At 45.2% G+C, this 23,555-nt stretch overlaps 1 protein-coding gene and 1 long non-coding RNA gene across 8 annotated transcripts in view; one reads left to right on the top strand and one right to left on the bottom strand.

Annotated features, from left to right (window-relative positions):
- Window positions 1-19,130, top strand: part of KIF3A (kinesin family member 3A) — a 52,452-nt gene extending 33,322 nt beyond the window's left edge. For 3 of the 7 annotated variants that reach the window (XM_048862494.2, XM_048862496.2, XM_048862495.2), the window contains 2 exons: window positions 819-943; window positions 2,298-6,123. In XM_048862494.2, the coding sequence (XP_048718451.1) occupies window positions 819-943; window positions 2,298-2,346 (174 nt within the window). In that variant the 3' untranslated portion in view covers window positions 2,347-6,123. Of the gene's footprint in view, window positions 1-818; window positions 944-2,297; window positions 6,124-18,922 lie in introns of those variants that run through there. The other 4 variants (XM_048862489.2, XM_048862491.2, XM_048862492.2 and 1 more) reach the window with 4 other exon arrangements.
- LOC142073073 (uncharacterized) lies at window positions 12,277-13,806 on the bottom strand. The gene is made up of 2 exons (XR_012669761.1): window positions 13,757-13,806; window positions 12,277-12,339 (listed from the first exon to the last, which is right to left on the bottom strand). It is a non-coding gene; the product is annotated as an uncharacterized LOC142073073 (long non-coding RNA).
- Window positions 19,131-23,555: the final 4,425 nt, after the last annotated feature.

Here is a 23,555-nt window from a genome sequence, read left to right as displayed (position 1 = left end):
TTCATGGAGGAGACTAGCGTTGCCCAAATTGGGGGTCCTGACCCAAAAGGGAGTTGCAAGGGGGTCGTGGTATTGCCACCCTTATTTCTGTGCTGCCTTCAGAGTTGGGCAGCCAGGGAGCGGTAGCTGTTGGCCAGGTGCCCAGCTCTGAAGGCAGCACCCTGAGAGCAGCAGGGCAGAAGTAAGAGTGGCAAAACCATACCATGCCACCTTTACGTCCCTGTTGCTGCCTTCAGAGCTGGGCGGCCGGAGAGTGGTGGCTGCTGACTGAGGGTCCAGCTCTGCAGGCAGCAGCGCAGAAGTAAGGGTGTCAATACCATACCGTGCCATCCTTACTTCTGCGCTGCTGCTGGCGGTGACTCTGCCTTCAGAGCTGGGCTCCCGACCAGCAGCCACCGCTCTCCAGCTGCCCGGCTCTGAAGGCAGCACCGCCGCCAGCAACAGTGCAGAAATAAGGGTAGCAGTACCGCAACTCCTCTTCGCCTCCACACCCCCCCCCCCAAAAAAAAACCCTTGTGACCACCCCACAACTTTTTGTGTGTGTGTGTGTGTGTTCAGGACCCCTACAATTACTGTGAAATTTCAGATTTAAATAGCTGAAATCATAAAATTTACCATTTTTAAAATCCTGAGACCATGAAATTGACCAAAACGGACCATGAATTTCGTAGGGCCCTACCATATGTGCTGCATCTCCTGCTGTAAAACTTTCTAACTCTGTTTTTATAGTCTTTGTGTTTTGATGAAGCACTTGCTAAGTGTTATAGAAGAACATATACTAACAGTCGTAAAATGGATTCTGTGTATTCGTTCCCTAGCCCTTTGAGGTGGATCTTTCCCATGTTTATCTAGCTTACACAGAAGAAAGCCTGAGGCAGTCTTTGATGAAGTTAGAGAGGCCGAGGACTTCAAAAGGAAGATCAAGGCCTAAAACTAATAGAAGGTGAGTTCTTGTGAAATGGTTTTGTATGTGGTTGGGAACTTCCAAGTGAAGTGTTTTAAGTCCTAACTAAAGGTTTATTTTGGGGATCAGTCCAGTAGGCTGCATTTGGGCATCCCTTTAATTTGAATGGGAGTTAAGGAATGAACAGCAGGACCCCAGGCCCTTTGAGCAGTGCTGTAATGCATTCCACAGAGAAAGTCATTGAACTATAGTGAATGCTGATCAAAAGCCATAATACTTGGAAAGCATGCTCTATTGATTTAAGGGCAATTTTCTGTTGCCAAGATTTCAAATTATTAGAGCTGGTTCTGATTTCTCCTCCGTTTTTTCAAAAATTGACAGTTTCTTTTTTCCCCCTTTTTAAATAATTTTGACATTTAAAAAACTAACTTTTTCAAACTAAATAGTCCTATGTCTGCAGAGAACTATAAAAAGGGGTATAAGATTTTTTCATAGTATAAATAGTGGTATTTAAATAAAATGGAGAATGGAATTACATGGGAGACATATATGAATACATGCCTCAACAATGCTAAAATCACTGAAGCCTACACAAAGGAATATAACGTTCCTTAGGTGATATGAGGTAGAGACTCAGTCTGAGTCAAGGTTTGGGAGTTGCTAAGTTTAGTTCTGGTTCCAGTTTGGGTTAATTGTACAAAAAGCCCACCAGCATTAAGATTGGGACAGTAACACCAAGTCAGCAAACATCATACATTATGCTTACTCAGTCATGTTACACATACCCCAGATTTTAAGGTACACTTTTTAACTGACTGTAGTGCGTGAAGATGTATAGTCAATAGAAAAAACATATTGCGCATGCTATGTAGTTTTTTATCATGGGAGAGTTGGCTTTGGCAAGAAACATTAACTTTTGGGGTCAAGTTAAGAGGCATAAAGTGTGGTAAATTTGACTCTTAAAGACACATCAAGTCTAAGTGACTTAAGAAGTGGCCTACTTTAACACCTTAAACATTTGTGTGTGTAGTTCTTGCTACATTCCTCTCCTCTGGCTACTTGATATGTTTTATTCTAGCATGCATAGACTTTGGAGGTCAGATTCACAAGTGACATGTGAGAGTACACATAAGTTACCTGTCCAAATGAGGGTGGTGCTGATGGATGACCAAATGTAAACCTAGATAGATTGTACTTTGAGTTGGCCTTCTAAAATATTAAATATGCCGTTGTTGAGATTTTAGCATATTATTTTTAGAGGCTAGAAACCAAACTTGTGTAAATGTTAATACTATATACTTTAGATTTGGAAAATGTAACCCCTTCTTGGATTCTTTTCTTGGGTAGACTACTAATGTGTGTTTGTCTTTTTCCACCCCTCCTCTCTGAACAGAAAACGTTCAGCAAAGCCAGGTGTCGTCATTGACTCTCTGCTTCAGTAGGTGTTTTGCATTCTGCTTCAGAGTAAAGATTAATGTGTGTTGTAATGCTTTGCTAAAATTCATAGTTCTTTAGAAAATATTGAAGAACTGGCGCAATTTAACCAGAAGGGGCTACCAAACAATGCCTCATCAGTAAACAAAAATGAACTTGTTTCTCTAATTACCCTTATACTGTATGTTATATTAACATATGTTAAACCAATATATGTGTTGTTGCAAAATTGTCCATATATTACACCACTCTTTGTGTTGTGCAGGGAAACCAGTGGCAGTAAACCTTGTTGAAATGTATAGAAAGCAAGAACTTTAGGTGTGTTTAAATTTTAAAAATATTAGCCCAGTGTGGTGGATAGATCCTGAACTTTAAATCCTAATAACTCTGTTTTATGTCCTGCTTTGTACATAAACTAGCGGCTTACGCTGTTGTCCTGTGTTGCACTGTTGTATGTTTTCACGTAGTGGGTATAAATCCATGATATAACTTAATCTGAATACTGAGCCCCCTTCCTTGGCTATTTAAATACTCCCTATTTGTAGCTGCTGTTTGAATTTCATACATTAAATGACTAATTGTCTGTCTTTCTGTTCCTTTAGTAACTGACATATGTAGACTTACTGTATATTGTTGCATAAAGAGTGACTGTTCTGAAAACCTAAACTGTACAAATTCAAGAACATTGGGCAAGGACAATGTTTTGTTTTGTTTCGTTTCAGTGCAAATGAAAACAAAACTGTTTCGTTTCATTTTATTTGAAGTGCGGTTGTCCTTTTATTTACTGTTTAAATGCACACAATCTCTAGGCAACAACTTTGACTACTTTTCTGAGGGTGGCCATCGCTGAAGAAAATGCAAGAGAATATGTTTTACTTTTTAAAAGGCTGCTTTGAACCTTGACTGCGCTTGCACTGAGTGGAGGATGTGTAACTGATCTCTCTGATTGTAACTGAGCCTTGCATTTTTTGTATGAATTGCTCTACTCTCAATATGGATGGAGAAGAAAAAATCCTAATGTGTTAAAGAGAATGCCACAAACCCATAATATAGCTCAGGCTAGGTGTTTTCAGAGCTTGTAGCTAGCTTTCGCACCCTTGGCCCTAATATTTTGGGGGCAATGCTCTATTGATCAGGGATGAATTTGGACCCTTTATATTTTAAAATAGAGAGGTGCTTCCTTTACTTCCAATCTCCAGGTAGTAGTAACATCCGCACAAAAGTCGGTCCTGTCTACACCCAAGTAGCCTTTTGTTTTCCGTTACACTTAGAGACAGTATCTTAATTTCTTCTAAAATCATTATCCTTTGCATTGAGTGGCTGCTGATTTACTAGTTCATTTGATCCCCCTGAATACTGTGCTGCTACTAAACATTTAACATTTTAATATATTGCTTTTGTGATACAAGAGAAATTATTCCTTTGTCTTGTGTATGTTCTGTAACTAGTGCAGGAACACATCAGTTACAGATGTCTTCAGTCTTCATAAACCCGTTTATTATTAATGTCTGTAACTTCAGCATAACCTTACAGTGTTGCATGGAGTGTAAAAAGCTGTGACTGCTGATGTGAAAAGGTGGAGTCCCTAAACAAAAGCATAGCACTGTTCCACTGCGGGTGTCATGCATTCGTTCTGGTAACAAGATTTACAGTTAGTTGAAATATTCTTTCTGTAGGGTGCAGAATATTTAAAAATGCATCAAAATACAATGTGTTCTTCTTAGTACTATGACCAATAGCTCTGTCTTGTGGATCTCTATGCAAGTGTAAGATGCACAGTCTGGCAGTTAAAATTTGGTCTCACAAGGACATATTTAACTTTGAGAATTTCAGTAGCATTCTGGTTAAGCTCTGTTGTCCTTTTTAAAAAATCTGTTTCTTTTGATGTGTATGTCTACACTGCGATTAAACACACGTGGTTGGTCCGTGTCAGCTAACTCGAGGCTTGGGGACTGTAAAATTGCAGTGTAGATGTTTGTGCTTGTGTTGGAGCCCAGGCTCTGGGACCCTGCGAGGGGGAATGCTCCAGCCCTAGCCTGAAAATCTGCACCACAATTTTACAACACTGCAGCCCAAACCCTGTGTGCCCAAGTCAGCTGACATGGGCTAGCTGTGGGTGTTTAATTGCAGGGTAGGCATACTCAGTGTCTTCACCCAGGAGCAAAACTTATTATGTTGCGTGGGTTTTTTTAAAAACAATTGACACTGTCATTTTAAAGTTTATACAAGATTTCTTTTTTTATAGCACAGCATTTAAATAAGAGGCAATTCATCAAGCTCTTCCCCCAAAATGAGGTGTACTTCTCATCTTGAAGAAAAATTTAAGTATTGGTACTTAAACTTAACTTACTGTGAATGTGCAGTAAACTTATTAAACGTCCTAATTTACGTAACTTCTATACTTGTCATACATGCTAAAAAGACTGAAGAGAGTCCATAATGGCTCAGAAGTCATTGCTATGGCCCCAGGCCGTCACCAGGTCCGTGCAAGAGGACCTCTGCAGCCGCAGGAAGCCCAAGCTTCATGTGGGCTTCTGGAGCCATGTGCTCAGTGTAGAGTTGGGGCCAATGTCAGTAATAGAAGATCTGGAGTTCCTTGGTTTTTATGATAAAAGTTAATACCATTATGACCTTGTTGCAGTAGGATCCAGCAACTAGGCAAATAAACACTTCCTCCTTAATCAGTGCTTTTTAAAAATGATCTTACCAAATGGTCTGTCTGTCTGACAGACCATTAATGGCACCTTGAAGGTGCCATTGTGAGCCATTCTACCCATACTAAAACATTAAATGATTAAGTCTAAAAGTGCATTTGCTACAGTGGAACAGATCTGTAAAAGACAAGTCCCTGATAAACAAATGTTACTTGTACAACAGTAGTTAAGAGGACAGCTTTTCTGTATGTATGTTTGTTAAAAAAGGAAGCTTCTTGTGTCATTTCTATCTTTTATACCAATTTGCACATAAAACCAGCATGCTCCATGATAGACTTGCTGGCTGTGATTTGCTGTCACAGCTTCGGCTTTGGAGAACAAAATCCCTTGCTATTAAAAAGGAGGAACTTTGAAATGAAATGTTTTTAAGTAGGTTCTGTTTATATTTATGAAGCTTGACTGATCTTTGAAAGGTTTGAATGTTTGTCTGAGTATGGGCATTATTTTTAAAGTTGCTAAAAATGCATCTGGGCTACAGATTTACCCTGCAGCTCTTGGATTATCTGCAGGCTTATTCTGTCCAAACTCATTTTTAAATCTTTTTTTAAATTTATGCTTTAGCCAATACAGCTATTCTGGTCTCAGTTCAGTCTTTCCTTAACTCATGCTCTTTTGTGTGGTTGTGTCTGTCAGTTTTCCTCCCAGTTTCCTCTCTTCAGGAAGTGTTGGCCTTAACACTGACATTTCCTGGGTCTTTTGTCAGTTTGTTACATTCTTAACATTGCTTTTAATAGAGCATATTGTGCATTTAATTTTTTCCTGGTCCTGGAATTGCTAGAATGGGGGGGAAATCTTCCTTAGTGCCTTTCACTGACTTATACTGTAGTCTGCACACTTTAAATTATAGCTATTTCTCTTTAGTTCTGTTTCACCAATTTGTATATAGGCAAGAAATTCTAGTTGTACAATTACTCCCTATTTATTGTTTTGCTAACTTTTTGGAAGTGTTGTTTCTGATTATTCATTGTATTTTATGTATAAATTTTATTTGTTACATTGTACATACCAGTATTGTGTGTACATGGTGCATGTTCTTGCCAAGGAATAAAAATTTGAACTCCTCTAATGTTTCATCTTTTTATCAGTGTGGCTTTTTTCACATAACACAAGAACCAGGAGTCACCTGATTAAATTAATAGGCATCAGGTTTAAAACAAACATAAGGAAGTACTACTTCACACAGCACAGTCAGCCTGTAAAACTTGTTGCCATAGGATGTTGTGAAGGCCAAAAGTATAACTAGGTTCAAAAAAGAGTTTAGATAGGGTCATGCAGGATAGGCCCAACAATAGCCATTAGTCAAGATGTTCAGAGATGCAACCCCATGCGCCAGGTGTCCCTAAACCTCCAATTGGTAGAAGCTGGAACTGGATGGATCTCTGGAAATTGCCCTGTTCCGTTCATTTCCTCTAAAGCAGGGGTAGTCAATAGGTGGACCGCAGGCCAAGTCCTGATCGCCAGATGCTTTTGAACTGACCCTGAAATCTTTTTTACTTATTATTATTATTTTTTTTAAACGTTCTCAGGAATGTGGAGCCTAACTATACCTTGACCAAGAAATTTGGACCTCAACAAAAAATAGTTGACTACCCCTGCTCTAAAGCGTCTGACTCTGGCCACTGTCAGAAGACAAAACGCTGAGCTAGATGGACCATTAGTCTGACTCAGTATGGCTGTTCTTCTGTGTACACAACTTCTTACTACTCTGCATTGACTGATCCATGCAATGGTCATTAGAAGGACGGTAACTAAGATCAGCAATAGAGCTTTGAAATATGATAGCATTTAATTGCACTTCTGGAGCATCTTTCCTCCAAGGATCTCAAATGTTTTACTAGTCTTAACTAAGTCAGTCACCCCTGCGAGGGAAGTAAGCAATAAGGATCATAGGTTTTTAAGGTCAGAAGGGATCATCATGAGCACTGGTCTGATCAACATAAAATTTCACCCAGTGATTCTTGCTTCAAACCTAAAACTCCTGGTTGGGCTAGAGCTTTTTTTTTTTTAAAAAAAAGACATCTTACCCACTACTGAAATGTGGCATGCTCTCGAGAGGAACCTAGCTGCTCTTAAATTGTGTAATGTTGTATGCAGTTGAGGAGCAGAAGTGAAGATTGTGTCCAATTTAAATTCAGGGGACTTTTAACTAGGAAGAATAGAATTACCTGCCCTAGAATTTGTCCAGAAACTAACATTTATTACAACTACTTTTAGCAAAAGTGTCATGAAATCTTTAATAACATGTGGTCAGACTATCTAGGCTTTAGCCCAAAAGATAGCTCCTGCAGCTGTGTAAGGCCCCTACTTGCACCCTGGCATGACTCAGAGTCAAGTGCTACCTACTGAATTCCCACCACAACTTCATGCACCATCTTGGTGCTCTTGGGAAGTCTTCTATTTCACCACTAGGCTGGCTTCATGCTGCTTTTCTCCGAGATCTGACCATAGCACAAATACAATCTTCCACCTGTGTTGACTGCAGAAAGAGTAATTTGACCATTTAGAAATTTTAGCTTGTGCAGAATAGAGTTGCCCCACCTTTGAAGTGGTGATTCTTGCTGGGCACACATTACCTCTGCTCTGTCAGCTGCACTGGCTGCCCATTCATTTCTTGATTCATAGATTAAAGGCAACACTTTCCGTATACAGGCCAGATTTTCAAAATTGATCCTTACCCAGCCAATCTATTGGAGGGGCAGCTGGGTTCTGAGCACTACTGAAAATCTATCCTTAAAGCTCTAAATGGATTCCAGCTGTCGTCCTTGGAGACCACTCTCTGATTGATTGGTATGGTAAATCCACCCCTTCTAGTAGCTTCACTGCCAGCATCCTCTGGAATAGTGTTCTCACCTCAGAAAATTCTTCCTTTCTCCCTTCAGACCATCCTGCTATCCCTTGCACTTGCTCACCTCCTATGCTGTAATGCCTATATGCCCTCCTGGGAAAGGGGGCGAGAGGCTAGAGTTGATGGCAGGTAGTCTTGTCCCCGTTTGTAGTAATTTGTGTTGTGATTGGATTAGGGGCCATTGGCCTATGCATTTTGTGTACACAACAACAAAAATAGTCCCTGCACGTAGAAGATGAGATGACAGATTGGGGAGCATTTTGAAACTGCTCTTGATTTCATGTTTTTAAAAATGTGCTCTTGGTGTTAATAACCACACTTGCATACTCTAAACAGTGTTGCGAGGCTGCTGCAAAATTAGCTGAGGTTTTTAGAAGTTAAGTTCCATTTCCTCTGCTGTAAGGAATGACTTATTGACACACACACACAATACTGTGTATTAGAGTGCTTTCCTTTCGCAGAAGAAAATCTTTCTTGGGCTATGTGCAGGCAATAGATAAAGGGTTTCGATAGATAACTGAGCAGTTCCATTGAGAATACTCTGACTCAGCTGATGTACCAGTTGAACCTTACTGGAGTACAGGGACTTTCCAAAGCTACTGCATGCTGTGTTTCATCAGAAATCTCCCACACTTTTTGCTGAAGTTAAGTGCAACCTGCTGCGTCAGGCATTTTGTTGGTAGAAAGACTTGAAACTAAACTCCTGCTCTGAATGCCACAGGAGTCTGGGGGTGTTCAGCTCAGACTTCTTGTTCTTGCCCCTTCTGGCCCTCTGGTCTTTCTCCTTTCTTGCCCTTTGTTGCTGCTGTCACAAACTCCTCTTTGAATTGTTGATAGTAGTAAAGTGGGGTGGTGATGGCGTGCGCTGCACTGAGTTGAGCACTCAAAAGAGGAAATCTGAGGTCTGCTGTATGAAGGACTCTGCAAAATCACCTGTGACCACCTCATGGCTCTAGAATTGATATTGCCCTTTGAAGCACGTAGCCAACGTCTATGTACTTCTGAGCCACTGGCTTGCTATTGCTGGCCTTAGGTTTATGCCATCCCTGTAGCTTGCTTGCATAAGATCACGTTTCTGAACACCGGATTTGCAAAATAGACTCTATGAATATTCTATTCATGGCTTTAATGACTGCTTCCCACCATCCATTTGACTCTCACATGCTTTGGATTCTTTCTTGCCCTTTGCCAGCTGAAACCAAACATGGCTCCTTATCTTTCCTCCCAGGCTTAATTCCTCCTTTCTCCTTTGCTGTCATTAACACTGACCTCTTGTCGGAGTTATAGCTCTTTTTGGAGCATCTGGGCTAGCACCAATTCTCACTGCTCGCACCACACAATTGTCAAAATCTGATCCTCCTTTTCTGGGGTAACAGTAAAACTTGTCAGTCACTGTGCCTTGGTTCCCTCCCTCCTTGATTACTGAAACCATCTTCGTTGTAGTATTCAGCACTCCCTTCCTGGCCTAACAAAACGCAGCTGCTAAATTATCTTCACCCATTGCTCCTCCCACAACACACCCTCCTTCAATTCCTTCGCAGACTTGCCCTTGTCCACCATACCGAAATGAAACATCTGATCCTCATCTCGTCCTACTTTCCTTCTCCCTCTCCCAAGTTCATACCTTCCCTTCCTTCATTGGGCATGTAATAACCTTGCAATTCCAGTGTGAAAGAAACACTGTCCTCCCTCAGACCCCTAATAAAGCCCTACACACACATGTGCTTGTGTCTTTTGTGCTCCCATGTTGTGTGTGGTTGGTGAGCAGAGAAGAGGACAGAAGAAAAAATGCTTCATCTTTCTCCCAGCGCATTTTGGCTCTCTCACATTCCTGCTTTACATTGTACAATGCATGAGGCAGAGACTGTCTTTATAGCTGTGTCTTCTGAATAAACCAAGTACATTGCTGATGCTCTACAAATGGTTACCAACAAATGTCTCCTATAACACATCAGCAACATTGATCCAAAACCACTTTATTTTAAGGTTAATTATAAATAATCTTTATTAATAATAATAATACAATGCCACTGTACATTTGCGAACGGAAAATTTTATCTTCTAATTCTACTGTAGTTTTTCTTTCATTATCTTTTTGGAGAAATCTTTCAGATTCTCTAGAAAATGTTTCAACTTAATATTGTTGTCTGCCTTCACCGGACAGGGTACCTATAAAGGAAAGGTCATATCACAGATGTTAGTACAATTGCTGAGGTACTTAGTTTATGGTGGTGGTTTTAGCTGCTAACTGGTGGCAAGAACAAACACCTTTCTTGTGGTTAGACCTGCTCTGAGAAGGATTTTCTCACATAGTTTGTAGCCAAATGTGGCTTGAATGGTACAAAATTATGAAGTGTATGTGAATGTATGAATTACTCATCAGGATTTGCTTGAATCACCCATGACTTGGTGAAAAACGTCATGCAAGCAGCCAATCAGTAGAAAAACACTTGGTTGAGCTCTGTGTGAGGTTCCCTCAAAAGTGAAAAATGATGAATGTACTTCTAAAATGTATCCTATTTGAAAACACAGGATCATATTATTTCTAGTAGGGTAGTGCCTCGGAGTCCCAGTCATGGACCAGAATCCCCGTGTGCTAGGTGATGTATGTACAGAAGCAATTAGGCTTTTGTGGGGCCCCGGGAAAGTGCGGGGCCCTCCCCACCTCTTCTACCTGCATTCTCTCTCTCTCTCTCTCTCTCTCTCTCTTCCCCCTCCCTCTTCCCCTCCACCCTCCCGCTGACCGTGGTCGGGGTGTGGGGGCTTGCCCTGCTCTACGCGCTCTGTGCTCCTGCTGGGGAGTGGAGTCGGGGCACAGGCGCTTGCCCCGCCCCCTGGCAGGAGTGCCAGGCAGGCAGAATGGGGCGAGCCCCTGTGCCCTGACCCCGCTCCCTGACAGGAGCACTTGGCGGTGTGGGTCAGGGCACAGGAGCACACATTTTTCTAGGGGCCCCCCAATTGGCTGAGGCCCCTGGGCACGGGCCCTCTTGGCCCAGTGGTTAATCTACCACTGTGTACATACCCCAGCCAAAAAGCCTGGCTCTGATGCAAGGACATTACTCACCTTCTGAATTAGCTGTATTAAATTAACATAAATGCCTTCCAAGGGAAACTTGTAGGGATGGCAGTAACGGCCGTTTTCAACAACCGTTGCAGCTTTGCATAAAATATCAAATGTCTCCTTTTTCTAAAAGAAAGAGAAAAAAAAGTGTATTCCTTTTCTAGAAACTCTCACGGGGTGATAAACATAACTGCGCGGTGATAGCAGAGACTTTATTAGCAGCTGATGAACGCTGGGAAGATGCAATCCACTTCTGATTCTAAGGAAGGAAGAAAACTGCACCCTGAACTAAAACCATGAGATCTGAAAAAGTTACGGTTACTTCCTGCTCACACTGTCTGTCTGTCTGTGTGTGTGTGTGTGTGTGTGTGTGTGTGTGTGTAAAATATGTGCCTACAAGTTCTGGTTTCAGCTAGCAGCAGAGAAGGAAGTGCCAACTTTTCAGGAAAAAAAGGCAGTTCTTAACACTCCAGACTAAATAAAATGCCTCAGATCAGCCTCTACGTTGTTAGCCTTTCTCTCATTAAGAGTGGTGAAGTGAAAGCCCTGATTCAGGAGCTCCTGTCTTGCACCAACTCCAAGGGAGGCATAAGCAAGGAGCACTTTCCAATGTCAACTGATACATCGTAATGATCTGATTATAGAATGACCAGATAGCAAGTGTGAAAAATGGGGATGGGGTGGGGCAATAGGCATCTATATAAGAAAAAGTCCTGAATATCGGGACTGTCCCTATAAAATCGGGACATGTGGTCATCCTATATGATTATGAGATTGCGAATTGAGGACTCTAAGGGGAAAATAGGCAGGCATGTGGACAGCATATACTTTTTAACCTCACTCCCTCTGTTTTCCCATCTGTTAAATGAGCATAATACTGCCCAGCTCAGAGGGGAGGTTTGTGGATAGTCTGTTAACATTCCTCAAATGCTTCAAATAGGAAAAGTGCCACCTAAGTTAACTATAACATTTTTGGGAGGAGGCAGTTTAGAAGTAATTGAAGTGGCAGAAGCTATTAGAGTCCTTTTGACTTTTATAAACAATTTTAGAAGCCATCCTCTTCCAGGGCTGAAAACCAATAGACGCTAGCTGCATCTGAACAGATTCAGACAAAGCTAGAAACACCTTAAAAGAGATGATTTACATTACAGGTGTGTCGATGCAACATCTCTACCCAGAGCCTGATGCGCTTGAAGATCTCACTTGCTACCCTGTTCTGTAAGGATGTCCTGCTGGACTCTGCTTTCCATAGCCCAGAGCAGACTTAGTATTTGATGCCAAAGCTTCCATGTTAAAGTACTCTTTGGATGTGACTTACCAGGATGAGGGATGGACAGGTTGGAACTTGGGGTATGTTCACTAAACTTGTAGACGCCAGAAACTGGATTAGAAAGAAAGGAATGTTGGTTTGTTAGATCATCCTGAATAAATATGACTATGAGAAAAACGTATTGACAACATCGATAAACTCCATGGCAATTGAGTGAACGGTGGTTTCCCTAATTTCACCATCCCAGTGGTTTTTCAGTGATCATCCCCCATGAAGGAGCCGATGTTCAATGCCACTGAACGAGAATGAAAACTTTTCAAGATCTGTTATAAAACGGTGTGTGTCAAAAGTGAAGCCTGGGAGTGGGGAGGGACACAGGCTCTGGGTGAAATTTCTGTCTCTCCATACCATTCCTGCCTTTTTACAAACGGGCGGTGAGGCTGACATCTACATTACCTCCCTGTCCCCAATACAAACTGCAGGGAGACAGCAGGTTGCATGGCAGCCTCTCTGCAGCGGATCCTCCTGCCACCTCTCCACACCCCTATTCTGGTGTTCCCAGCATCCAGTGACTCTTCCTGCAACTCATTCCCTTATGTGCCAGTCCAGCTGGAGGCAGTTAAGAGCCAAGCTCAGTGGGGCACAAGGGGTGCAGTGCCTGGCTTGTCACCCCCCGCCCAGGAGCACAAGAGGGATTCAGCAGTGTGGAGGGCATCGTCCATAAGGGAGCAGATGAGATCAGGTAGGATCATGAGCTGCCTTGCTGCAGCAGTATAGAACATCACCTTTCTATGAATGCAGGAACGGTAAAGCTAGAGATACTTGACTTAGGCAGCAGTTTTCAGAGGACAAAAAAGCATCTGAGACTTTATTATCTGCTATTAAATCGCTATGTGCTAACTAAACAAGCTTCCTCCAGATAAGTGCGACTAAAGGGATATTCTGCCTAACCAGAAATAGCAATATAGAATGATGTGGCATGTGTGTATGAGAGAGACATACACACACACAGAGCTCCAAGAAAAATGAAGTTTCAATTCTTTTTGTTTTGCAGTGTGTTCTCTTGTGCCAGCAAAGGTAAAGAGCCTGTAAAGCCTTTCAGTTATTGTAATCCCAGCAATCCTGTCAACACCACTGCTCTGTGGGATTGCTCTTCACTGAAAGTAGCTGAACAGAACGCTTACAAACTTTCTTATCAGAAATAGTTTCTGCTAAATTCTGAAAACCTCCAGGAGGAAGGGTTTTGCCTGAAGAAGGCCTGCAAGCTTCTGCCCTTTATTATCTGAATAGTGGCCTCAACTCTAACTCAGGTGTTCTCTTCAGTTTTATCTCTAGCAGAATGAGAAACAGAATTGTTCATCATCCATATGTTGGGGTGTATTTTTGTCCAGTTCCCTAGCTAAGAGAGGAAACTCTTCAGTTCCACCTGCACTGTTACAGCTACACATTCTTTGAACAGGGTTTCTTGGTGAAGCCCATAACAACCATCTGCTATGCCTGAATTTAGGATGATTTATTTTTCTCTTACCTTTGTGTTTGCAAAAATATTTGTCACGTTCATCTCACCACAGGAAACCTTGATCAAGGCAAAAAGAGAGAGAGAGGAGACATCAGGCTAGACAAGCCGATAACCCCCGGATAAGCTTGTGGGTTATCTGTTCTCCTCAAAGAGGTACTAGAGGATGATTTCAGTCTAGTTTGCTTAACAAATTTTTTTGCCTGCCACTGTCAGCTCAGCGCTTATCTTTACTTCAGCAGTTACAGAATCTGAATAAAGTCTTTTGTCCCTCCCATCAAATAGTGAAAGGACCGCTCTTGAGAATTCACATACCTTCTGCTTCGTAATGTTGTCCAGTATCTTGATGATCTCTCTTAAATAGGTGACCCAGCAGATTCTGTGCCTTCCCAGGACCATATGACTGTTGCAGGCTAACAAGCAGAAGCAAGTTAGAATAACTGGAAACCTTACACCCATGTCTGATTATATATTATTCAAATATCTAGCAATTGTGAATCAAGAGGATTTATTTACAATACCTTGCTGTGTGATTCTGGAAAAAGTGTCACTACTTATAGGCATGAAGTTGCTGAAGCTGCCGGAAAAACACTGAAAATATAAATAGATTTTTGTGCACAACTGGCTAAGTCATTACTGTTCATGAGCTTATATCTGCTTCCAGGATATAGATAAAAGGGAAAAATGAGACTTTTGTTTCTAATCTTACAATTGAATTGATCATAGGAAATTTCCGTCCTGCCGATAACAACTGATAGGAGTCACTTCAGGGTATTTGTATGCTGTAATTGCATACAAATAACTCTAAATTGCAGTTTTTCTAATTTCATTACACCAGGCGATGTATAATCAGTTGTTAAGCAAAGTTAGAGCCTAGATAAGCCCAAACCAACATCCCATATCTGACCACCAGTGGGGCTTTGTCCCAATTTTGTGGTTTGAAGTGACCTCTAATTACCTTGTCTACTCTTTCATTGCTCTCGCTCCCTCTCTTTAATGTTAATATTTACAAATATTGATATAAAGCAAATTTTTGTTTCACAATGGTCATTGCATAACGTTATCTATCTACAGTGTCTTAAATTGGTGCAAAAAAGATCCTTTAATGGTCACTATAGAAAAAGGTGACATAAAAAGGAAGGACATTTCCTTTTTTATTTTTATATTGATATGGTGAATTAAAGGTACCCTGATGGGGGAATAAGCATCCTAGGTACCATGAACATTGCTGCCACATCTATAATGTTTTTGTTGCTTACTTCCATAAATGATCAGTAAATGATCAGAACAAAAAAGTAATAAAATAATCACCTTTAGGGAGTATGTCAATGGGTAGAGCAAAACCCACCATAATCCAGGGAAAGCCGTGGAGGGCTCTAAATCAGGCCCCTACAGACATCTTAAATAGTCAGTAACCGACTCAAAAAAAAAAAGCCATATCAGACTATAAAAATCTTGGCTGCGTAGTCACCCAACTGTTACAGGTAGTTCTGTAACTGAAAGCTCATGCTCAAATAAATTGGTTAGTCTCTAAGGTGCCACAAGTCCTCCTTTTCTTTTTGCGAATACAGACTAACACGGCTGCTCCTCTGAAACCTTCTGACTGTGAATCAGTGCTCTAACGCTGAAGGATAGGTTGAAGGGAAGTGCTAGCTGCTCTGTGCATCTCAATGTGGTGTTAATTGCCAAGTCTACTGATGGTAGTTTAAATATCAACAGTGTTAACTTGATCATTGCGAATTATTTTAGCTAAACAATCTAGCTGGGATCATAGATGCATGTAGGTCTGGGAAGGACCGCAAGAAGTCATCAAGTCCAGCCCCTGAGCTGAGGCAAGGCTAAGCCTGTCTTAGGCCTTGTCTACACTACATAGTTTTGGTGACAAACTTCAGGTTTCATTGACAAAACAGTGGAGGGGTACACGCTGCAATGCTCCTTTCACGCACAAAACTCTTCTGCTTTGCTGATAAAAACTACCTGGATGAGAGCCAGCAATTCATAACTGTTGACAGTGCAGGGTGGGCAATTTAAAGATTTGGAGGTCACATGATGGCCCCATGTGTAGTCTCTGCTGCCCACCCAGCAGTGCTTTACAAGCTCCCCTCCACGCTGTCCTCTCCCGCTTTGCCTCTTCGCCCCCCACCATCCCCACTGCTCCTCCATAAACTCCCGGCGGGGCGTGTCCTGCTCCCAGCACTGTGCTGAGAACCAGCCCCTGGTGGGAGCTCTCAGCTCACCTGCAGCCTGCCCGGCAGGCTCCTTCCTCCCCCACTGCCTTTGGCTGGGCCGGCACCCAGGGAAGGCAGCCCTGCATGTGCCAGAACCGCCCAGAGCCCTGCACAGCACCAGCTGGACACTACACAGGCGGGCATGGGGGCGCCTCTCCACACCTCAGATGTGTGCTGGAGTAGAGAGGGGAAGCGATTTCCAGCCCAACCGGCAAGCTCCACAGCAGCCCCCCAGGCAGGGGCTTAGCATCCTCTTTCCCCTCTCCCACCCCCGCATCCTTGGTCCTGGCCCCAGGGAGCGTGGGCTGCTCCGTCCTCTAGGCGCCCTCCCCCGCTGAGCAACCTCTGTCTGTGTTCCTAGCCGCTGAAGCCCCTGCAGTCAGGTTCCCTGGGGCCCCAGTCCACAATGCCTCTTTAGGGCTTAACCCCTTCCTGCCCACTCTGCACCCAGGGGACAGGAGTGACTGGATTATGTTGGTGGCCCGCAGCAGCCTGGAGCTATTAGCTGCCTTTTGGCACTATGCAGGCAGGGAGGAACGGGAGCTGCTTCCAGCTGCTGGCGGGAAGAAGGGATGAGCGCTGCCAGGTCATCCCTTCTCCCCCATCCCCTCTGCGGCTGGAAGCAGCGCCCATCAATTCCCACCTGCACAGTGGTGAAAGGCTGCTGCTCGACGAGATCTGATGTGAACCCTGGCAGAAACTGAACCTTGTCATGCCCCTTCCCCACCATGTGTTGCCTCTGATGAGAGGACTAGAGCTTTTTGCAGCAAAGTTATAGCGACAAAGTGTCAGTGTTGATGCCGCGCTTGGTTTTGTCGCTGTAAATGGCCCCTAGGAGGTGGCCCACAATGCCCATCCTGACCGCTCTGGTCAGCAGTTTGAACTCCACTGCCCTGCACCCATGAACTCAGGCCTCCACCCCTCCTGCTTGGAAGGCCCAGGGATTTTTGAAATTCCACTTCCTGTTTTTTCTGTGTGGCATCACATTGCATCTTCCCAGCTGACCATGGCGGCTCCGCGCAGCAAACGCTCTCCTGCTTGGAGCACACCTGAGTTGTTGGGTCTGTGGGGAGAGGAGGCTGTGCAATCCCAGCTCCGCTCCAGCCATAGGCATTTGGATATCTACAGTCAGATTTCTCATGGCTTGTTATATAAGGGCTACAAATGGGACACACATCCGTGTTGTGCAAAGATAAAGGAGCTGAGGCAGGTGTACCAGACGGCACGGGTGGCAAACCATTGCTCCGGTGCTGCACTGAAGACCAGCCACTTCTATAAGGTGCTGGACGCCATCTTTGGCAGTGACCTCACCTCCACTGCCACGAGCCCCATGGATACTTCAGCTAGGGCTGCCAGGAGTCTGGTTTTCGACTGGAACACCCGCTCGAAAAGGGATGTTGGCGGCTCCGGTCAGCACCACTGTCAGGGCTGTTAAAAGTCTGGTCAGCAACGCAGTGGGGCTAAGGCAGACTCCCTGCCTGCCAAGGCTCTGCACAGCTCCCCGGAAGCAGCTGGCATGTCCCTGCGGCCGCTCGGCTTAGGGATACTCAGAGAAGGTCCGTGTGCTGCCTCCGCCCCCCCCCCCCAACACCGGCTCTGCAGCGCCCATTGGCTGGGAACTGTGGCCAGTGGAAGCTGCGGGGGGGGGGTGGCGTCTGCGGGTGCCAGCAGCATGTGCCATGCAGAGCTGTCTGGCCACACCGCCACATGCCGGCCGCTTCCAGGAGCAGCACGGAGCCAGGGCAGGCGGGGAGCCTGCCTTAGCCCCGCTGTGCTGCCGACTGGGACTGACCTGAGGTAAGCGTTGCCCAGCCAGAGGCAGCACCCCAAACCCCCTGCCCCAGTCTGTAACACTGTCCCACATCCTATCGCCCTCCCAAACCCCATGCTCCCACCCTCACCCCAACCACCTGCCCCACGTTGGAACCCACTCCTGCACCCAAATGCTCTCCCAGAGACTGAAACCCCCTCCTGTACTCCAACCCCCTGCCCCAACCCTGAGCCTGCTCATGCACTCCAAACCACTTGGCCCCAGGCCAGAGCCTCATCCTGCATCCCAAAGCCTGAACCCCCCAGCTGAAGCCTTCACTGCCTCCCACACCCTAACCCCCTTCCCCAGCCCAGTGAAAGTCCCCTCCCGCACCCTGAACCCCACATTTCTGGCTGCCACTCGGCTCCCACATCCCCCAGCTGGAGCCCTCACTCCCTCCCACACCCCCAGCCCCCTGCCCCAGACCAGTGAAAGTGAATGAGCGTGTGGGAGAGCAAGTGATGGGGGGGGCTGGAATGAATGGGGGTGGGGCCTCAGAGAAGGGGAGGGGCAGGGCCTCATGGAAGGGGCGGTGCAGGGGTGTGGCAAGGATGTTCGGTTTTGTGCAATTAGAAATTTGGCAACCCTAAATTCGGCTAGGCTGGAGATGACAGACAGTGGACTCAATCCTGAGGATGCAGTCATGGATGAGGAGGTTGAGTTGGGAATGATGTGGCACATATGCTTTGATCCTTTCCCCAGTGTACTTTCCTGCATCACTCAGCAGTCACTGGTGCAGGGACCAAAGTGGCACACAGTGAGCAGCATAGGGACGGGGGCTGAAGCTGCATGTGTGCAGGAGATGTACCCTTGCATCTTTGCTTACCCTCAGGAGTCAGATATCGGCTTAAATGATTCTTACCTGTGGAAAATGGTGGCAGCATTTACAATATTGTCTTTAGTGGCCTGCAGTGATCTGCTTAAAAAAACACATAGACCCTCTGCCCCATCTTGAACACGCAACCCCCTGCTCCGGGGTTAATTCACCATGTTTAGGTTGTTAACTGATGTATGCTTCCCAAGGATCGTGAGAAAGTGATTTGTATGTTTGTACATAAAGGTGTATTTTACTATAATGATTCAATGCTGTGTGTAAACTAACAATCGTGCTTCTGTGTATCATTTCTTGTGCTGCTGCAGATGTGGCCTTCAGGGGAACTCCTTACACACCAGCAGAGCATCTCTGCCAGATAAGGAGGCCACCAAGGTGGAGCAAGGAGGACATGTTCTGAGAGATGCGCCAATCTTCAGAGGCCGAAATAAGAGAACGCAGGGAGTGGAGAGAGCCCCTAAAGGAAAAATTTAAAATAGAAAGGCAGAACAGAAAGGAGAGTGAGGAGCGCATTGTAAAAGACCAGGAGTGGATGATTAAAGTGATGGAGGAGCAAACAAAGATGTTGAAGTGCCTAATCATGCTCCAGGCAGAATACAAGTATGCTCGCCCCCACGCCTGCAGCTAATATAGAACTGCTTTCCATGCACTCCCCAAACTCTTCCCAAACATTCCTTGCAACTTCCCAAAACGTCTCAGTACCCCATTCACTCCACCCCTTCCGACAGCTTTCAGAATGATAGCTGGACTTACGCACAACTATGAGAGCCTACTCGGCCCTGCCCTGCACTCTTATCTCTCTTCCCACCAAGCCTTTTGTATGTGTTGTTAATCGGTATTTAATAAAAGCAAATTCTCTGAAAGATAACGAATCTTTATTTGTCTCCTACACATGGGGGTTGCTGCTGGTAGTAATACGTAGTGGCAATTTGATCATTTGCTGACTACAAATCCCAGTCAGGAATCATCACAATTTTCATGTATAGCAGTAAGTGAACAAAGCATGGCAGAGAGCTATATAGAAAGACACATGAATGGTGCTCATTGTCAAAATGTTGCTTTAAAGCCTCCCTGATTCGAATAACGCATGCCCGTCCCGCCTCCCCCCTCCGTTGTGCCTCTCTAATAACTCAGGTATCTGGCTGCTCAATTTCAGCAGCCAGATGCTCCACCCCAGGGAAACTTTTCACCCTTAGCCTCACAAATATTATGGAGCACACAGCAGGCTGCTATGCCAATGGGAATATTTTCTTCATTTAGGTCCAACCTGCCATAAAGGCAGCACCAGCGCACTTTTAATCTGCTAAGGGCACATTCTGTGGTCATTCTGCACCTGCTCAGCCGACTGCTGAAGCACTCCTTGCTGTCCAGGTTTCCCATGTAAGGCTTCATGAGCCATTGGGTGTAAAGCTATGCTGGGTCTCCCAGGATGGCTGTGGGCATTTTAATATCCTCCACTGGAATCTTTTTGTCTGGAAATAATGTCCCTACTTGGAGCTTTCTGTACAGGCCAGTGCTCCTGAAGACGCATGCGGCATGCACCTTCCTGGACAACCCCACATTGATGTCAGTGAAACTCCCATGGTGAGCCACAAGTGCATGCAATACCATAGAGAAGTATCCCTTTCTATTGAGGTACTCCATCACCAGATGCTCTGGGGCCAAATTTGGGGTATGTATGCCATCTAGCACCAGGGCTGGCTCTAGGTTTTTTTGTTGCCACACCAAACTCTGAGAGTGCAACTGCCCAACCAAAAAAAAAAAGGGTGGGCGGAATGCCACCCCTGGAATTGTGCCACTCCAAGCACATGCTTGCTTTGCTGGTGCCTAGAGCCGGTCTTGTCTATCACCCTGCCGCAGTTAGGGAATCCCATTGATGCAAAGCCATTCACTATTTCACGCACATTGCCAAGAGGCACAGTCTTTTGTAGCAGAATGTGCTTAATGGCCCTGCACACTTGCATAACTGGAGCCCCAGTGGTTGCCTTCTCAACTCCAAACTGATTCGCAACCCACCAACAGCAGTCCGGAGTCGCCGGCTTCCACACACCAATTGCCACGTGCTTCTCTACCGAGAGGGCAGCTCTCATTTTGGTGTCCTTGCTCCACAGTGCTGGCACGAGCTCTGCACAAATGTCCAGGAAGCTGGCATTACGCATCCGAAAGTTCTGCAGCCACTGCTCATCAGCCTAGACCTATATAAGGATGCAATCCCACCACTCAGTGCATGTTTCCCCAGCCCAAAAGTGATGGTCCACCATGTTCAGCTGCTCCATGAATGCCAAAAGTAATCTGGTGGTGTTTCTTTCCATGGCACACAGCAGGGTCAGCTTTGGAGCTCATGATATACTGCATGACTATGCATGATGTGTTCATAACAGTGACCATGAGAGCAGTGTGGGATCCATCCTTTCAGACAGCGATGATGGGTGCACAGTAACAGGGGGCATTGAAAAATGCCACAAAACACAGTCAGAAGTCCATGGAATGCGGGGATGGAAAAAAAACATGACATCATGGGACGTTGAGCCCACACCCATGATGCACTGCTATCCATGCCACCTTCCCACAACTCCTAGCTGCAGAAGGTGGTGAGTAGCAGAGTAGGAGAACTACCTAGAGTGCACTGCTCTCATTGTCGATGCTAGAGCACCAACCGTGGACGCGTGCCTCTGACAGGCGTGCCGCTTAATGTGCATTGACAAAATTGTGTAGTGTAGACAAGGCCTTAGTTAGCCCAGCCTTGACAGGTGTTTGGCTAACCTGTTCGTAAAAAAGCACCAAGGATGGGGCATCCACAACTTCCCTTGGAAACTTATTCTGGTGCTTAACTAGCCTGATAGTTAGAAAGTGTTTCCCAATAGCCAACCCAGTGGTTCTCAGCCCGTGGGCCGCATGTGGCCCAATTAGCACACAGCTGCAGTCCAGCTGGTTGCAAAAAATAAATTCAAAATTTGCCTCTCTGGTCTGGCAGGGGGCAGGGGCGGGTGAGGGGGCGACAGCATCAGGCAGCCCTGCCAGCAGTGGGGGCCGGTGAGTATGGCAGATGCAGGAAAGTGGGTCTCTGGAGGGTCTCTGGGCAGTGAGGGGTGGGGCATTTTAGGGGGGTGCTGGCAGCATAGGCCCAGGAACTAGGGTGGTGCAGCACGCCCAGGTTTTACCTGGGGCTCTGCTCCCGGCCCTGTGCCCCCCACTCTTGGCCCCACTCTGTGAAGGGGGTCTCTGGGCGGGGAACACTGGATATAGGGAGTCAGGGGGCTGCTGGGCAGGGGGTCAGTGAGGTGTGGGCCTGCCACCAAGGGGAAAGGGCAGGCTGGCAGCTCAGGGCTGGGCGGGCCAGTGTGTGTCTGACGCAGTGGTTCACAACCTGCAGCCCACATAATGCACTGTGGGCTGCATATGCAGCCCACACTGGTAAATAGGTTGAGACCCACTGAGCTAACCTAAATCTCCACTACTACAGAGTCAGTCCATTGCTTCTTGTCCTACCGGCTGCTAATATGAAGACCAATTGTTCCCACGCCTGTTTACAGCAGCCCAGACCGTATTTGGACTTGAGACCGTATTAGCAGACCGTATTTGGACCGTATTAGCAGACTTGAGACTGGACAGGCCCAGCAATTTTAAGATCGCCTCACAGGCCAGGGTTTCTAAATCATTTATCGTTTTCGCTGCTGTCCTCCGGACTCTCTCCAATTTGTCCACGTCTTTCCTAAAGTGCGGCACCCAGACTTGGATGCGGTACTCCAGCTGAGGCCTCACCAGTGCCAAGTGAAGCAGGATAGTTACTGCCCATCTCTTACCTACAACACTCCAGTTAATATACCCCCATAATGATAGTGGCCTATTTTTGCAACTGCATGACATTGTTGACAAGTTCAATTTGTGATCCCCTGTAACCCCCAAGCTCCTTTTCATCAGTTCTCCTGCCTAGCCAGTTATTCCCCATATTGAAGTCATGCATTTGATTTTCCTTTAGTACTTTGTACTTGTCTTTATTGACGTGCACCTTGTTGATTTCAGCCCAATTCTCCAATTTGTCAAGGTCGTTTTGACTTCTAATCCTGCCCTCCAAAGAACTAGCAACCCTCTCAGCTTGGTGTCATCCACAAATTTTATAAGCATACTCTCCACTCCAGCATCTGACTTATTAATGAAAATAGTGACTCATACCAGACCTAGGACAGATCCTGGTGAGACTCCACTAAGATGGTCAAGTCACTACAAACTCCCATCGAAGTCAGTGGGAGTTGAGCCCTCAGCACCTAGCCAGATGGGACTCAGAGTTTTCCTCCCACATACACACAATCGCAAATCAAAGCAACTACTTTGGCTTGCTTCACGTATTCGCCTTCAGCCCAGCACATTTACTGCAAGCAATTATTGTAAATCAGCTACAGAGAGAGGCTGGCAAACTAAGTGTTATGGACAAAATCAGGCTGTGAAAATAGTACGGTGCCAATGACTATGGGGGATTCAGACAATACCTTCCTCAGCATCATACACCGGTGTTGCATCCGGAAATAATGCTGAGCATAGAGCCGCGCTGGGAAAGTTTGGAGTTTTGCTATAGCTAACTGGTATTTTTCAAACTCAAATAGCAACTTTCAATGAGATGCTAGATAAGAGCTACCGTGTGCTTTGTTAATTGAGGGGCAGACGAACTGAGAGTCATTGTGTTTGTTCTAGTCATGAAATGCCTCAGATGAAAGGAGAGTCACTGACTAAAAAAGATCTTCCAAAGGGCTTCTGAAATCTGAATGGTTATGAGGGGGTCTTGTGTGTTTATTCCTTAATCGAAGGTAGATAAAATGAGAGGTTAAAGCAGTCTAGCGGGAGGACCCTATGATCACAGTATCTCTATTGACCAGAAGTACAGTGACAAATGTGTGTGTGTGGGGGGGTGCATTTTAATAATGATTAATATTGTCTGTCACTGCC

The sequence above is a fragment of the Caretta caretta genome, chromosome 8, assembly GCF_965140235.1.
Source record: "Caretta caretta isolate rCarCar2 chromosome 8, rCarCar1.hap1, whole genome shotgun sequence".
Taxonomy (NCBI): domain Eukaryota; kingdom Metazoa; phylum Chordata; order Testudines; family Cheloniidae; genus Caretta; species Caretta caretta.
Note: the sequence above shows the minus strand (reverse complement) of the source record. Positions and strands in the feature narration are given on the sequence as shown.